The sequence below is a fragment of the Stegostoma tigrinum genome, chromosome 2, assembly GCF_030684315.1.
Source record: "Stegostoma tigrinum isolate sSteTig4 chromosome 2, sSteTig4.hap1, whole genome shotgun sequence".
NCBI lineage: Eukaryota > Metazoa > Chordata > Chondrichthyes > Orectolobiformes > Stegostomatidae > Stegostoma > Stegostoma tigrinum.
The window spans coordinates 75,070,691-75,087,885 of record NC_081355.1 but is presented as its reverse complement, the minus strand read 5'-3'; the positions used below and the strand labels follow the sequence as shown (position 1 = coordinate 75,087,885).

At 40.1% G+C, this 17,195-nt stretch overlaps 1 protein-coding gene across 2 annotated transcripts in view; it reads right to left on the bottom strand.

Moving 5' to 3' along the window:
* Positions 1 to 17,195, bottom strand: part of LOC125461085 (dynein axonemal heavy chain 11-like) — a 466,228-nt gene that overhangs the window by 268,340 nt on the left and 180,693 nt on the right. Inside the window, exons 33-39 of one of the 2 annotated variants that reach the window (XM_059654665.1) lie at positions 13,323 to 13,479; positions 12,716 to 12,861; positions 12,507 to 12,623; positions 9,738 to 9,876; positions 7,924 to 8,016; positions 6,269 to 6,463; positions 3,377 to 3,454 (exon numbers count right to left, since the gene is read on the bottom strand). In XM_059654665.1, the coding sequence (XP_059510648.1) occupies positions 3,377 to 3,454; positions 6,269 to 6,463; positions 7,924 to 8,016; positions 9,738 to 9,876; positions 12,507 to 12,623; positions 12,716 to 12,861; positions 13,323 to 13,479 (925 nt within the window). Of the gene's footprint in view, positions 1 to 3,376; positions 3,455 to 6,268; positions 6,464 to 7,923; positions 8,017 to 8,679; positions 8,768 to 9,737; positions 9,877 to 12,506; positions 12,624 to 12,715; positions 12,862 to 13,322; positions 13,480 to 17,195 lie in introns of those variants that run through there. The other variant, XM_059654655.1, reaches the window with a different exon arrangement.

Genomic DNA, 17,195 nt, shown 5'->3' with positions numbered 1-17,195 from the left:
CCTCATCCCACCTCCTTGACCTGTCCATCTTCCCTGGACTGACCTATCCCCTCCCTACCTCCCCAAGATAATAAAGTGTGAAGCTGGATGAACACAGCAGGCCAAGCAGCATCTTAGGAGCACAAAAGTTGATGTTTCGGGCCTAGACCCTTCATCAGAGAGGGGGATGGGGTGAGGGTTCTGGAATAAATAGGGAGAGAGGGGGAGGAGGACCGAAGATGGAGAGAAAAGAAGATAGGTGGAGAGGAGAGTATAGGTGGGGAGGTAGGGAGGGGATAGGTCAGTCCAGGGAAGACGGACAGGTCAAGGAGGTGGGATGAGGTTAGTAGGTAGGAGATGGAGGTGCGGCTTGGGGTGGGAGGAAGGGATGGGTGAGAGGAAGAACAGGTTAGGGAGGCAGAGACAGGCTGGGCTGGTTTTGGGATGCAGTGGGGGGAGGGGACGAACTGGGCTGGTTTTGGGATGCGATGGGGGAAGGGGAGATTTTGAAGCTGGTGAAGTCCACGTTGATACCATTGGGCTGCAGGGTTCCCAGGCGGAATATGAGTTGCTGTTGCTGCAACCTTCGGGTGGCATCATTGTGGCACTGCAGGAGGCCCGTGATGGACATGTCATCTAAACAATGGGAGGGGGCTCAGTTCGCAATAAACAACTGCACTTCCCAGTCGCGAACCATTTCAACTAGCCCTCCCATTCTTTAGATGACCTGTCCATCATGGGCCTCCTGCAGTGCCACAAGGATGCCACCCGAAGGTTGCAGGAACAGCAACTCATATTCCCCTTGGGAACGCTGCAGCCCAATGGTATCAACGTGGACTTCACCCGCTTCAAAATCTCCCCTTCCCCCACCACATCCCAAAACCAGCCCAGTTTGTCCCCTCCCCCCACTGCATCACACAACCAGCCCAGCTCATCCCCTCCCCCCCAGTGCATCCCAAAACCAGCCCAGCCTGTCTCTGCCTCCCTAACCTGTTCTTCCTCTCACCCATCCCTTCCTTCCACCCCAAGCCGCCCCTCCATTTCCTACCTACTAACCTCATCCCACCTCCTTGACCTGTCCGTCTTCCCTGGACTGACCTATCCCCTCCCTACCTCCCCACCTATACTCTCCTCTCCACCTATCTTCTTTTCTCTCCATCTTCAGTCCGCCTCCCCCTCTCTCCCTATTTATTCCAGAACCCTCATCCCATCCCCCTGTCTGATGAAGGGTCTAGGCCCGAAACGTCCGCTTTTGTGCTCCTGAGATGCTGCTTGGCCTGCTGTGTTCATCCAGCTTCACACTTTATTATCTTACACTTTGTCATGTACTGTTCTCCCTTCAGTTGTAATGCATATAAGCACATATAAGCATTTCATTTCGAGTTATAATCACATAGCACAGAAACAGACTCTTCAGTCCAACTCATTTATGCCGACCAAGTTTCCTAACTAAATTAGTCCCACTTGCCTGTGTTTGCCTGCATATCCCTCTAAACATTTCCTAATCATGTACCTATTCAAATATCTTTTAAATGTTGTCACAGAACCTGCATCTACCACTTCCTCCAGCAGATTATTCCACACATGAACCACCCTTTGTGTGAAAAAGTGGCCCACACAAGTCCCTTCTAAATCTTGGAACTGAATATGTTTTTATTGTCATTAGTACCCTCCTACAGGAGTACAGTGAAAAGTTTTTTTTTACAACGGCTGCCTTTTAATGCACCATTCTAGGTACAAGTACCTTGGTACAAATCTTACACAGTTAAAATGTTGTTATACAAAAGAGGATTAAAAGGAAAGCAATAAGCATCATGTACAGTGTTTATGAGTGAGTTAGGAGTGAGGTAATGATAACATAGTGAAAAGGATTTAAATTACAGTCCAGTAAAGAATTCCAAACAGCAACAGCTCAACAGTTAGCACCAGGCCCAAGTCCGGCAACTGTCCTACATCACTCCAGTTCTCCAGTCCACTCCTCACTTGCGCTCGACAGCAACAAGATTTGCTTTACCTTGCTTCTCTGGGACTCCCCTCATGCCACTCCAGTGCTTAGGATTCCCCTGCTGCATCCACTCTGCTATCCCTTACTGTGGCTCAATGTCAAATTTTGTCGCATAATGGTCTTGTGAGGACCTTTGGGATCTATTGTTACATTGAAGTTGCTGTACTAATGCAAGATGTTACAGGTCAGGTTTTTCAGATACACCAGGGTAAGATTTTGGCCAGGGCTGACCAAATGACAGATACCATCCACATCTCAAAAATACCAGTAAACCTTATTTTGAAGCAGTGAAAGCCCGGACACTCACTCACTCCATTAGTTTTGTCATGTCCCTCAACATCAACATTCTGGGGTCTTCACTGAAATGGGACTGTTACATGTACAAGGCGGCTATAGATGCAGCATTTAAGTTTTACTCTGTCAGAACTGGCTCACATTCCACCACTGCAAAGCTCTCCTTTACAAGTCTCAAGTTAGCAGTGTAGTACTCATCACTCACTTGGTGGTATGTCGGGTCAGGGCTCAAAACCATACAGGACAAAAGCAGTTTACTTACAGACCACCTTTTCTTCAATGCTCAATATGTGGCACCATTCAACTCTGGCTGTGGGATATGCTATATAGAAGGCACTACTGCAACTTACCAAATTAAACTTAACATTGCCTCCTCTCCCTCTAGCTGTGGCTCTACCACTGAAAATTGCAAGAACACTTTCGTCTCCAAGTTTTCCTGGAAGTTACACAGCATTTTGTTTTGCAAATGTTTTGGGAGCATCACCATCACAATGAATGCAGCAATTTTGGGAACAGAATGGTCAACAATTACAAACTTGACAATATCAGGCTGTGGGCAACAACACATTCAGCTCAGTTAGTCGTGACTCCGCTGGTAGCAATTCTGCTTCCAGGCCTTAAGACTATAGGCTTTGAAGGTTTCAACACAAAAATCCAGGCTGTCAGTCCAATGCTATACTGAGGGACTGTCACACATACTGCAGTGTTGTCTTTCTCAGGTGCACATACAAGTTTCCATGGTTCTACTTCAAAGAGTAAAGATGCTTGCACCATTGCTTTAATCAAAATTTATCCCACAGTCAATACCACAAAAAAAGTGATTACCCTTATCATTATGAAATCTCTGTTTGCGTGACCTTAGTGTGTTTCCTAACTTTACAATAGTGATTCCACTTCCAAAAAAAACCTTCATTGAATATAAAATGTTTCTGGACAATAGGGGTTTGTGCAATGTACTGTATAACTGCTAAAATTTCTTTATGAAAAGGAAACATACCATTCAGTTTATCTGCTATTCAACACATGCATACAAATTAATGTTACCATTGTTGTTTCTTGTCAGTAATCTTACAGATCGGCAAATGTTCTATTGCTCACCTGAGTCTTTCCTGTTCCAGCATTTCCAACTACAAAGACTGAATGACGGACAGCCAATAGCTCTTCTAGCTGAACCACCTAGGATGGAGGCAACATTGACAACCATAATTATTTAAACTGAAAGAATTGGTTAGAAGGAGGTCAGAAATCACATAACACCAGGTTACAGTCCAACAGATTTACTTGAAAACACAAGCTTTTGGAATCTTACTCCTTCTTCAGGTGTTAGTGAGAGAGGTAGTATCAGACACAGAATTTATAAGTAAAAGATCAAAGGTTCACACCATTGATGAGGATGTACTAAACAAACTTAAGATGCTGTTAAATCTTTAATCAGTTACAAGGTTTTAATTGATTTATATATGTATACATAAATCCCTGAATTCCTTTCAAGTCACTGCCCTGAGAGAACTAAAGGTTTAACAGTGTAAAGAAAAGGTGATATTTTAGGTCAGACAGTGCATGTAAGGTGTGAGACCTTGTTTAGAATCTGTTTGTGTTTGGTCTGAAGTCAGACTGTTTTTATTTCTGAAGTAGGAATTTATTAAATATCACATTGACTGACTGTGTAAATTGTGTGCATTTTGAACAAAGTAGAATGCATCTGCAAATACAAATTTACTCCATAGAACCGTGTGTGTGTGTGTGTGTGTGTGTGTGTGTGTGTAAGAGTGAGTGAGAGGGGAGAGAGGCTGTGTGTGTGTGTGTGTGTGTGTGTGTGTGTGTGTGTGTGAGCATGAGTGAGGAGCGAGAGAGAGAGTGTGTGTGTATGAGAGCGAGGGGTGAGAGAGTGTGCGCGTGGGAGAGAGACTGTGTGTGCATGTGTGTGTGAGACAGAGAGTGAGTTTGTGCAAGTGGGTGTGTGCATACGTACACATGTTTGAGAGTGTAGGTGGTGGGGTGGTAATGCAACATGGACCTAAAATCCCAGTTGAGACCGTCCTCATGTGTACAGAATTTGGCTATCAGCCTCTGCTCGGTGACACTGCGTTGTAGTGTATCCCATAATCTGCCTTAGATGATGTTTACCTGAAGATCCGAAGCCGAATGGGAGGGAACATCCCTGTTTGGCGATTGTTGCACAGTGCCCATTCATCCATTGTTGCAGTGTCTGCATGGTCTCACCAATGCACCATGCGTAAAATGTCACCTCTTCTTAATACTGATAAATCCTTAATTCTCTCAGGACAGTGATGTCAAAGGAATTCAGGGATTCATATATTGATAATATGTAAATAATATATACATATTAATGAATTAAAACTGTCTAATTGATTTAACGGCATCTTAGGTTTGTGACCCTTTGATCTTTTACTAATAAATACTACCTCTCTCACCAATACCTGAAGAAGGACTAATACTCTGAAAGCTTGTGTTTTCAAATGAACCTGTTGGACTATAACCCGGTGTTGTGTGATTTCTTACCTTTTCCACCCCAGTCCAACACTGGCACCTCCACATCATGGTTAGAAGAGTACGTTGGTATGTTTATTTTTGAGAAAGACCAGTTATATTTAGCTATGTAACTAAGTTTCTCGTTTCTATGACTGTTAGTGTGCCTGATTCTGCTGTTATTTGATAACTTTTAGCTGATTTTCATCTGCAGTGATGTCTATTTTGTTTATCACTCCCACAAAGAGCTCTAATAAATTAGTCAAACATGACTTCTTTTTCTCAAAACAATGCTGCTGTCTCTGATCACAATGAGATTTTCTAATTACCCTGCTATAACCTCCTTAAAAATGGAATGTAGTATTTTACTGAGATCAAAGTTAAGTGGTATGTAGTTTCTTTGTTTTGTGCCTCCCAATGTTCTTCAATAGAGGAATTACATTTTTGATTTTCCATTGTAGTGTATCTTTTCCAGAAATTAATGAACTTTGAAAAATTTTAAAAGTTGTATCTGTCATCTCCACAGCTACCTCTTTTAGAATGCTTGGACAAAGTCTATCAGGACCTGTTGACTTCTCAATCTTTATTTCAAATTTTTTGCCCCCGTACCTTTGCCGTGGTGATTGCATTTGCTTTAAATTCCTCCATCTCTTTCATTTCTTAATTTACAAGTACTTCTGGGGTCTTATGTGTATTCTCTGCAGTGATGATGTGTTCAACACTTCTATCGTTATCTATTTCTAACTAACAATTCCCCAGACTCACCTTAGTTACATGTTTCTGTTTTAGTTACTTGCAGAAACTCTTCCCATTGTTTTTAATATTTCTAGCTAGCATCTTCAATCCTCTTGTTCTTCAGAGTTTAACAAAGAAAACCACTTGGATACAATAGCACAAAGCCAACTGCTGAGCCACCTTTAAATGAGTGTGAGTAGGGCATCCAGAGATTCCTATCGACCACTGCTTTCAGAATTAAGTGCTAACTTCAAGATGAGTTTTTTACAATAACCAATATTGACAGGACGCACAAGTATTACAAGCAGAAACCTAACACTGCTACATTGCTGACTTAATCTCCTCATTTCAAACTGCTATTGAGAAACCACAATTTTCATTCATGTTTTATTAGCTCACCTCCACCTGCCATGTTTTCTAGCCTAGCAGGCCCCAAAAATACTGCCCATTCTTTTTGTAACATTCTATAACATACAAATCTAAGAACAAATTTTTACTTACTGATTTCTTGGGCTACAATAATTTTTCCTGCTTTATGAACAAAACAAGGCCTGATTTTCTTTTGGTAAAAATGCATCTCTTACTTATTAGTATTCAAATATCAATCTCAGAAAGTGCAAGAAAATTGTGACTTAGCATAAAGATTTAACATGACACAATTCAACAACTTGTACACATTTCCTAGATAAAACAAAGAAAAGAAAATATGGTGTTATTTTTAAGACAAAAGGTATAAAGGTGTTTTTAAGATGAAAGATTTCACACCTTGAGGATAAAGCTTTCTTCGTGCTGTAGGCTGAGTTCCAGAGTGGACTGTCTGACTAATTGTTCAAAGTTTTGGTCTCGCTTTCTAGGAACATCCAGGGTGGGAAACAGATCACCAATGAGTCCCATAAAAATGGCCACATCATCTGTCACAATTTTTGGCAAATTGAAATCCCTCAAAGCACGCATTAACACCTTGGAAGAAAAAACCCATTACACAATCATTTTCATCACACAGTTGTAGCAATGTTAGAAAAGGAAAAAAAGATCAGGAATTATTTAAATTACGCTGGAGAACTGGCTTAGCTCTAATCAAATGGTTGCAGAAAGTTATTTCCATCAATTCTCTACATGTCCTTATCTCTCCGTTGAAGAAACCAGAAGACTAGCAGGAAGATTATTTAAAAAATTCAGGGCCAATACTTCGATATTATCAGTTCGTATAATTATAATAACCCTTCCAATTGATAATGTCCACACTATGCTACACTGCCAATTTGTTACCTCTCTCATGGAAACCAGGGAGCCCTGTAAAGAAAATATTCATATGATCCATAATCTGAATTATTTTGAAGGTCAGGACCATAACCTGAACAACTGAAGTAGTCTTACAAAGCAAAAGATTACAGATGCTGGAAATCGTAACTAAAAAAAAAATGCTGGAGATACTCAACAGAACTGGCAGCACCTGTGGAGAAAGAAAGAGTTAAATGAAGTCCTGCCCTATTGCAGCTCTTGATACTGTAACATTAAATTAGACAATCTAGTATAACTTCATAATTTTAATTGTCATTCTCATTCGAACATTTGAACTTCTCAATTTGACTGCAGCAATTTTCTTCCAGGATGCTATTTTTTAAAGAAGAGAGATATTTAAAGACTGTACATAGATTTGAGCACCTCTTTTGCGTTCACTCAGCCGTACTCTTTCCAGGCTTGTTTACAGGGCAAGCTGTGGTGGCAACAGTAAGGTCTATACTTGGGCATAACCAAGTTTATCTTTGGAATCTTGGTTTCAATTAAAGAAAAGGGGATGTTAAAACTTTCAGCTAATTGACCTTGGATATAATGTATAAATGAAAACAGGAAGTGCTGGAGAAACTGGATATGTTAAAATCAGACTTGGCGTTTTAATTTTAATATGACTGCTTTGGAACTCCTTCAGAAGACTAATATTGGACTCCAAATGTTACTCTCTTTCACTCCTCATAGATTCTGCCTGATATGCTGAGCTGCTCAAGAGTATTCTGTTTTTAATTTTTGATTTCCATATCCATAGTATTTTGCTTTTGTTGGATACAAGGTAATAGCACATTCAACGTAAATTACAGATTTCCCAATGGAAACAAAATAGGCAAACATCGTTAAATAGTAGGGCAAAGACAGTTAGATTACAAGTACAATTAAATTCTAAAGTATCATAGGACAGGGAAAGAACAGAGAAAAATAAGAGAGAAAGGGGAAAACAGAGAAAGGAAATGCAAAATGTGGGCAAGGAAATGCAAAATGTCTGTTTATTAGTCACAACACATTAAAACTATAAGTCAATGAAATCCATCAACTCAAAACAGACAGGAATTTCTCTGAACTTTTCATCGTTTCAGGATTTAGAGTGGTCTAAGAAACACTGTATGATTTATTTATTTCTGAATTACCTGATCTTCTGGTCTACTTTTGTCTCCTCTCTTAAGTGAACCAGCAACAACTAAAACAGATTTCACTGCACGAAGACCCCAGTCATAATGGTCCTTAAAGAGAAACAAATTGAATGGTGTGAGCAACAAATAGCACCAGATTGACTTTTTAACTTTACAATTGTTGTGTTTTTCCAACACTTGCTCTAGCAAAAGAAGGCTGAAAATTATGCTTCATGACTAGCAATGACACATGACTCATTGTGCCAGCACAGCGTGGAGCTGGAGGAACACAGCTGGAAGTCAGGCAGCATCAGAGGAGTAGGAAAGTCAACCCGAAATGTCAATTGCAAAGCTGTGCTTCTGCTAGGGAGTGGTGGCATGGGTATAAATGCAGTACTTCCTTTAATGGCATACTCAAAGTCCATGGAATTCATATAAGCAAAGGCACGTATGTTCCACATTTAAACCAATGAATTTGAGGTTGGAGAACAAGAACTGAAGGTTCATGTTCCAAAGATATAATCAATCAGTTATATATAGATAATTAAGCTTTCTCTCCCTCCCATTGGAAAGCTCACATTTAGTGACAACTTGCTATGTTTGCAGAGATAAAATTTGGTCCTTCTGATGTGTGTAAATCATGGGCTTAACACAAGACACAGTGAGGTGAGATCATAGGCTGCAAGGTATTGCATCTCTGAGCTATCCATCACATTTTATAAAGAATTCATATGAATTTGAATTTGAATATTACGTGTTCTAAAATTCACTAACCTGCAAATTCAAAAATGGAATTCTCAGGGAAGACAGTACTGTTCTATAACTCTAATCTTAAACCAGCAATACAGTTTTAGTAGGTTATCTCACGCTTTTCCACACCATTGCCAACTATTTTTTGCCATAATTCTTTTTCTACTGATGATCCATTTGTACCTCAAATACCAAAGCATACAGTGACATGGCAAATAACACTGTTAGACTGAGGCCTTTATTGTTTGAATTCTAACTTTAAATGCTTGCTGACAAGGCTGACATTCTAGTTCTATATAATTATCAGTATGGTGGGCGGTTAGTGCTAATGAAAATCTTTTCCCCTTTTGGAATTTTTAATCTTCATCTAATTTCCTGCTTATAATACATGACATCACAAATACCGACAGCTTCATTGTGGGCAATGAAAGCATGCAGTTGCTATGACATTTTCTTACTACCTTTCATTACTCCGCGGGCTGTTATATAGAAAACAAAAGTGACAACCTCTGGTCACGCACTTAAGTTAAAATGTTTCATTTTAAACAAATCAATTGTTTCAAAACACGATATTCTGTCAGATAACCTTTAAAATATCTTGATTTTGCTCATGATATAATTATTAATAGGATATTCCACTATCAATTTATACAGATTTAAGTCAACATTTCCTCAGAAATGCTCCCACTCCATCATTTAATTTTACTGAAAGTGTGGCAGAAACCCCTTTATGGAATTTCTGTCGCATTCTGGTGGTGGAGCAGTAGAAACTCTAAGAAAATTGCTGGCCTAAAGTTAGCATCAAAAATATACACTCAATATTAACATGCAGTATGCCAAATGCAAATACTTGAGATGTAATTTTCTGATTTTCTCAATGCCAGAAATATACCTCATCGGCTAGAACATGTCAGAATCTCTTATTTATTGCACGAGTTCCTAATATTCATGTCAACTGAAAATCAGAAAATTATCCCATTAAACTGAAATTCACAATGAAATACATTGAATTTTAAATGTTTTAGTAAGCAAACAGCGATCGTGAAATTCAGCATCAGCCAAAAAAAGAGAAAAAGGAAAACCTGTTTCGAAAGCAGCTCTTTACAAAGAGTATACAAAGTGATGAATTTTCTGGCCAGCAATTTGGCATCTAAAAAACCTTCTGCAACCAGCATAATCTCACAAATCAGTTCAATATCAGGGACAACCATAGCACAAGGCCTATAAAAAGAAACAAGATACATGAGACAAGTTCATTGTAACTCCCCTGTATATATACACTCAACCATAACTATGGAAATCATTATATGTTGTGCACATATCATACACTAAACAATTTATATAAGCGCCCCTTCCTCAATGGTGCTACAGTCATTTATGCTACGCACTGTAATTCAGTACAGAATTATCTCAGTGTTATCATTGGATGCACAGAGTTTTCAATAATATTAATAATGGATTTGTTGCTCATTGCTGTTGAAGAGGTTAGACTTTACATTTGCAAAGTAGAAGAAACTATTAGAGATGATCTAATAGAGGTCTTTACAACTATAAGTGAGGTGTAGGGTAGGTGTAGATAGAATGTCTTCAATGGAGAGACAATCCAAAAATATAGCCATAAGTACAAATGTTACAAACTGTTATTTCTGAAAACGTCACTGCTGCCTGGCCACAATCCTGGAGGAGTAGCCACTTCAGGAGATGGCCAGCAGTTGCACATGTGGTAGCTATAATCGTTCTCTTTTGTGTGAGCAAAATTGGTGCACATGCTCTTCCCAACAACATCCTCCTTCTCACCCCATTGCCCACTCTGAGCCTGCTACTCTGGCCTGGATAAATGCACTATAATTAATTTCACTGGCTTCAATTGGCCACCTATTGCCAGCCAGTGTTTAACTGATTCTTGTTTAATACTACTGTCAGCCGCAATTTTAGTCAGTAATAGCCGTAACACACTTCCTTAAAACTGATGCATGAACTGCAGTTTAAGAGGATTTATCATCCCCTTGATTTTTTTTATTATGATGTTTTATTTGAAACATTAAATGCCAAAAGATGTCAAAATGCATGTTGTTCAAATAGAGGTGCAAGTTGCAAAGACAAAGAGAAAAATAGATCGGGACTTCATTGTCTTGATTAAAAATGGAATATTGGCTTCTAAGAGACTGTTCTGCAAGTAATAATACACTATATATAATTTTAAACAATGTGGATTGAAATTGTCTGCCAGATACAGTCACAAAAAGCAATACTCAAAAGGGGATCATTCTCATCTTAAGCAATGGCATAAAATGGGCTATAATAAATTGGTTAACAAAGTGTGAGGCTGGATGAACACAGCAGGCCAAGCAGCATCTCAGGAGCACAAAAGCTGACGTTTCGGGCCTAGACCCTTCATCAGAGAGGGAGATGGGGTGAGGGTTCTGGAATAAATAGGGAGAGAGGGACCTAAGATGGAGAGAAAAGAAGGTAGGTAGAGAGGAGAGTATAGGTGGGGAGGTAGGGAGGGGACAGGTCAGTCCAGGGAAGACGAATAGGTCAAGGAGGCGGGATGAGGTAGTAGGTAGGAAATAGAGGTGCGGCTTGAGGTGGGAGGAAGGGATGGGTGAGAGGAAGAGCAGGTTAGGGAAGCGGAGACAGGCTGGGCTGGTTTTGGGATGCAGTGGGGGAAGGGGAGATTTTGAAGCTTGTGAAGTCCACATTGATACCATTGGGCTGCAGGGTTCCTAAGCGGAATAGGAGTTGCTGTTCCTGCAACCTTCGGGTGGCATCATTGTGGCGCTGCAGGAGGCCCATGATGGACATGTCGTCTGAGGAATGGGAGGGAGAGTTGAAATGGTTCGCAACTGGGAGGTGCAGTTGTTTATTGTGAACCGAGCGCAGGTGTTTCCGCAAGCCCCAGTGATAAATTGGTTACTTTGATTTCCATTTCTCCCAATTTAAATGAAGTGATGCTTAATGAGGTAATCTAATATCATCATTGTTACACTATCCGTCGAAGTCAAAACTACTTATAGAAATATGCAAGAGTGTACGTTTTTGCAGTAAACCATGTTTTAGGCATGGAGACTGTTTTCACTGAAGTGAATTTTCTTAAAGCTAACTGATTTTTTTTCAGTATGCTGTATTTAGTGCTTTTGTGGCCAGCATTTCTATCAAAGAATAATGTTAGGAAGGATGGCAGTAGCACTCACCTGATTGTGAAATGGGCCCCATGTCTGTCTCCAGGTTACAGCAAAACTGATTTAATTGGAGGGTGAAAGGGCTTGACTGGGGATTCCCATCAGGGCAACATCAATTACATCCATTAATTAACCAAATGACATTATTATCCACAGCCCACCACGCGTGATCGCTAACATAGGCAGGCAGACAGTGACTGCTAAAAGCTAACCACTGCCCTTGCCTCTGCTTCCCCCACTCTTCTACAAACCCCAATCCTACACTTCCCATCCTACTTTTGTTCTCCTTTGGTATCAATCCCACAATGATCTGGATCTGTGGTGAGTGTTACATCACCAGCTGTCACCCTTCATATTGGCATTAGGAGCTGCAGGCCTCAGATTGTCTGGCAACTCTCTGTAGGTGAGACATCTACCGCCGGGGACATGAAACTGAAAGGCAATCGATTCCATCAGTCGTTCCCCCATAAAACTGACAAGGGGTCCTCACTGGTCCCTGATCACTGGCGCAGATCCTGTTAGTCCATCCGAATCTGAGTAATACTTTGCCAACAATAGCATTTATTAAAGAAACGTTTTTGCACAGCACTTCTGAATGAAATCTCAGTAATTTGCTCCAGCACTCTGGCGACAATATCAGCAGTACTCCAGATAGCCAACAACACTTGCCTGAAAAGTGCTTTAAGATTTTCTGGTAGTTCTGTTCGACCCGCATAGCCAGGATTCATTGTTATAAATATGCCAACTGCAGATTTTAAAGAAATTTCTTCCCCAAGAAAAACAAATCTGTGAACAATAAATACAATATATTAAACTGTCTAAAATAGCATGCATTAATAAATGGCAACAAAATTGGTTCTTTTTTTCCTCATACTCACCTTTTTTTCTTGTTTTTGATGGCATCTTGTATGGTTTTAACCTGCACTGCAACGACTGACAAAACCTCAATGGAGATCCGATTAAACTCATCAAAACAGCCCCAAGCACCAGTTTGTGCCAAACCTTTGTAGATATTTCCTATGGACTGTAAAATGCAAAAGAAGTACTCAAATATGTAGCAGCATTCCTGGAGGGTCAGTTTAGCTCAGTTGGCTGGATGGCTGGTGTGCAATGCCGAGTGATGACAACAATGTGGGTTTAATTCCCACACTAGCTGAGGTTGCCATGAAGGATTCTTCTTCTCAACCTCTTCCCACACCTGAGGTGTGGTGACCCTCACATTAAACCATCACCAGTCATCTCTTGCTAATGAAACAGGAGCCCTATGGATTGTTAAGAATGTGGTGACTTTATCTTTAGCGCTCATATTAAATAGTGCTCACATCCTACTCTGCTGAAAAGTTTACTGTTTCACTCTTGTCCTGCTGAATATCTGCATCATCTTGTGCTTTCATTTCAGATTTACAATATTTTCTGAGCTCTGCTTTGTGTTGTGTTGTATCTGTTTTATGAATAAGGTAGAAGCATTATAACTAACAAACATACCTTATAATCCATCTGCTCAGAACAGTTGAAGACATAAACCATGACACCTAGCGCACGCCCAAGATCTTTAGTGGTCTCTGTTTTGCCTGTCCCAGCAGGGCCTGCAGGTGCTCCACTCATGGTTAAGTGAAGAGACTGTGTCAGGGTAATATAGCACCTACAAACCAAAAAGTGCAGGCTATATTATCTTAATTTAGCAACAGCATGAAAAAGTTAAATGAAGGATGCAAAGAGATTGATTATTTTACATCACCCTTTGACAAAACAATATCTAAAATGCTTAATTTTGTGCTTATAAATTATTATAATCCTCTAACTTGCAACTTGTTTCTTTTTTCTCTATCTTCCTACACTGACTTCCTATTGAGTCCCCTCAAAGAAACTTCAGTTTAAAAACATACATACTATTTAACAAAAAGAAATGAAAAAATAAGTTGCCTTTCTCTTTATTTATATTTTGTTGTCTCAGTCAACCTCAACCCCCTTCTTCAATTTCCTTCTGTCTCTATCACAGGTGGCACAGTGGCTCAGTGGTTAGCACTCCCGACTCACAGCACCAGGGGCCTGGGTTAGATTCCATCCTCAGGTGATTGTCTGCATGGAGTCTGCACATTCTCCCCATGCCTGCATGGGTTTCCTCCACAGTCCAAAGATGTGCAGGCTACTTGGATTAGCAATGGAAAATGCAGGGATAGGGTAGGTGAGTGGGATGATTTTCAGAGGGTTGGTGTGGACTTAATGGGCCAAATGGCCTACTTCCAGAGATTCTATCAGTCAATATGTAACTTGAACCCCAGATGCATAGTGGTTTGTAATCAGCAACTGAACACAGTTGAGACAAAACGATGGTTTCTAAATTGAACTTTTATCATTTTGAAAACCGAAGAAAGATAACTCCCCAGCCATCCCCTTCTTTCTCACTACCATGGATTATTACACACTCTGAAGACATTATTAGACAAGAATTATGATAAGGGCATGATTTTCCCCTTCCTGGAGGTTGGGGGAAGAAATGGAAGTAATTGGGCAACATGGGCACTGGAAAGAAAACCATCCATTTATCACCACAAAATTCACCTGCCACCAAATAAAGCCTGTAAGTGTAATGGGAACAGCAGATGCTGTAGAATCCAAGATAACAAAGTGTGGAGCTGGATGAACACAGCAGGCCAAGCAGCATCTCAGGAGCACAAAAGCTGACGTGTCGGGCCTAGACCCTTCATCAGAGAGGGGGATGGGGTGAGGGTTCCGGAATAAATAGGGAGAGAGGGGGAGGCGGACAGAAGATGGAGAGAAAAGAAGATAGGTAGAGAGGAGAGTATAGGTGAGGAGGTAGGGAAGGGATAGGTCAGTCCAGGGAAGACGGACAGGTCAAGGAGGCCGGATGAGGTAGTAGGTAGGAAATGGAGGTGAAGCTTGAGGTGGGAGGAAGGGATGGGTGAGAGGAAGAACAGGTTAGGGAAGCGGAGATAGGCTGGGCTGGTTTTGGGATGCAGTGGGGGGAGGGGAAGAACTGCGCTTGGTTCGCAACAAACAACTGCACCTCCCAGTCGCGAACCATTTTAACTCCCCCTCCCATTCCTCAGACAACATGTCCATCATGGGCCTCCTGCACTGCCACAATGATGCCACACAAAGTTTGCAAGAACAGCAACTCATATTCCGCTTGGGAACGCTGCAGCCCAATGGTATCAATGTAGACTTCACAAGCTTCAAAATCTCCACTTCCCCCACTGCATCCCAATACCAGCCCAGTTCTTCTGGTCCCCCCCGACCCCAGCCCCCAGCCCCAATGACCATCCCCTGTGAAGAGTACAAAATGTATTTATCTTCTCACTGCAGGGTACCCTGAGGAGCAGGCCTGTGCTGGCAGACTTTAAACGCCAGATGTAACAGGCCTCTGATTGGTCAGCAGCTTCTGGCAGCCCGGGTCACCACATCTTGGCCTGCAATCGGTCAAGAAACATGCCTGTCACCTCTTCGTGTGCTGCTTTGTGGGAGATTGGACAAATGTCAGTCACCAATTAACTTGCCCGATCTAAGACAATTTTTAAAAAATCCACCATAATGAAACGATGTACGTGATTTTTTAAAAAAAAATTATATATTAGTTCACACAAGTCTATAGTGTCTTAGTTTTAACAACAAATCAATTTTATGTCAATGAACCTTTTGAAATTTGTTCTCACAGGTTTCAAAATAATTTGAGGAAGAACCATTCATTGAAAGTGTACTGAAATATCCTGAGACTTTGTTGATGCTGTTTTTATATTTCAATAAACCTACACAGACACATTGTGACACACCACCGGAGCAGGTTGGATTTGAAACCCAGACTTTCTATCCAGAGGTAGAGAAATTACCACTGTACCACAAGCCCCTTATTTTGGTTTGAACATTGCTCTGAGATTTTGGATTACTCATCTGCTGATATTGCCACTAGGCAATTCTGCTGCATGTGCTTTGAAAACATGATATAAATTCAAATCACTGTTGACAAAACCTCAACTGAAAAGTTTAGGTTTTTCAGGGGGTCTGAGGCCTTTACGTTATGAGCTTTACAAAGGAATTATATGAGATATATGTGATAAAATAATAAGTAAGTTTGCTATTTCCATAGTTCATTAGTTTTTTCCCCCAATTTTTAAACTATTTAAACATTTGCTTGCACAATAGATACATTAGTCATGGTGAATAAAAGATGAAGGAAATTTTAGTGAGCATATTACCTCAAAGGGATTAGTTTACATGAACAAAACCTACAACAATAAATGTCCAATTCAGGGATTTATAAAGCAAAATGTTGATATAAAGAGACTGTAATCTGCCATCTGAAAATTAAGCTGCATCAAGAAGAAGTACAAAGAAATGCAAGTCTTCGAACAGAATAAAGTTTTTTTAAGGTGATAAATACACGCCAACAGTCTTCCATTAAATTAGCTCTTTTTAAATGAGAAAATGGTTTATGACACTAGTATGACACATCCTTGAAAAATATTTTAGCTTGGCGCTGTGACTGTAGAGTAGCAACACCACTTTATGTTGGATAATTTTTTACAAATTTGATAATAGATAATAATCTACTAAACTGAATTGGCACACAAATTCTAGAAATGCATTTCTTGAGGCTGAAGCTAAACAGTAGGATTACAAAGCTTTAAAATCATCCCTTATATCACTTTAATTTACAAATCTTTTTGCAATATTTCTTCCTTATTAGATCAATTTTACAGTGTAATTTTCTCACAGACATTTTCTAAATGTATTTGCTAAATAAAACCTTGTTTTAGAAGTCAATGTATTTTCATAAATTGTTTTTCCGGCGGACATTTGCTCAATAAATCTGTAGTGCAGACATATTCTGATAACTAAACATACAGCATGGCCTTGTGCTACCCATATATCACTGATGGCAAACTGTTTATAGACCAATTCACATTGGAACTCTGGTAATAAAAATGTCCAAAAGTTACCAAAGCAATTAGCATTCTGGACGTCATTGAAATTAAACACACATTTAAATTATTAACAATATGTTCTTCCAAGATAAAAACATAGATGTGAATTGCGAAGGTCAGACACTTGTTCAGTAAGAGCTACTGCACCCGTAACAGTATCCAACATTTTTAATGGCAAGACTCTAGCAAGAAATACATTGCAAATTGTTCACACACTGCGTGAAGACCGTATAGCTGTTGTTTATGAACTTGTCATGTTCTACTGTAAGGTCCTGCCCCACTCTGCCTTTCGTGAATATTTCAATCCACAGTTTTTGACCAGTTCATTATAGCTCACCAACATGTTTAATTCTGAGGCTTTCTTTAACAGCACTATAGGTGTGTTTTACAAATGAAATATAGTTGAACACCCTTC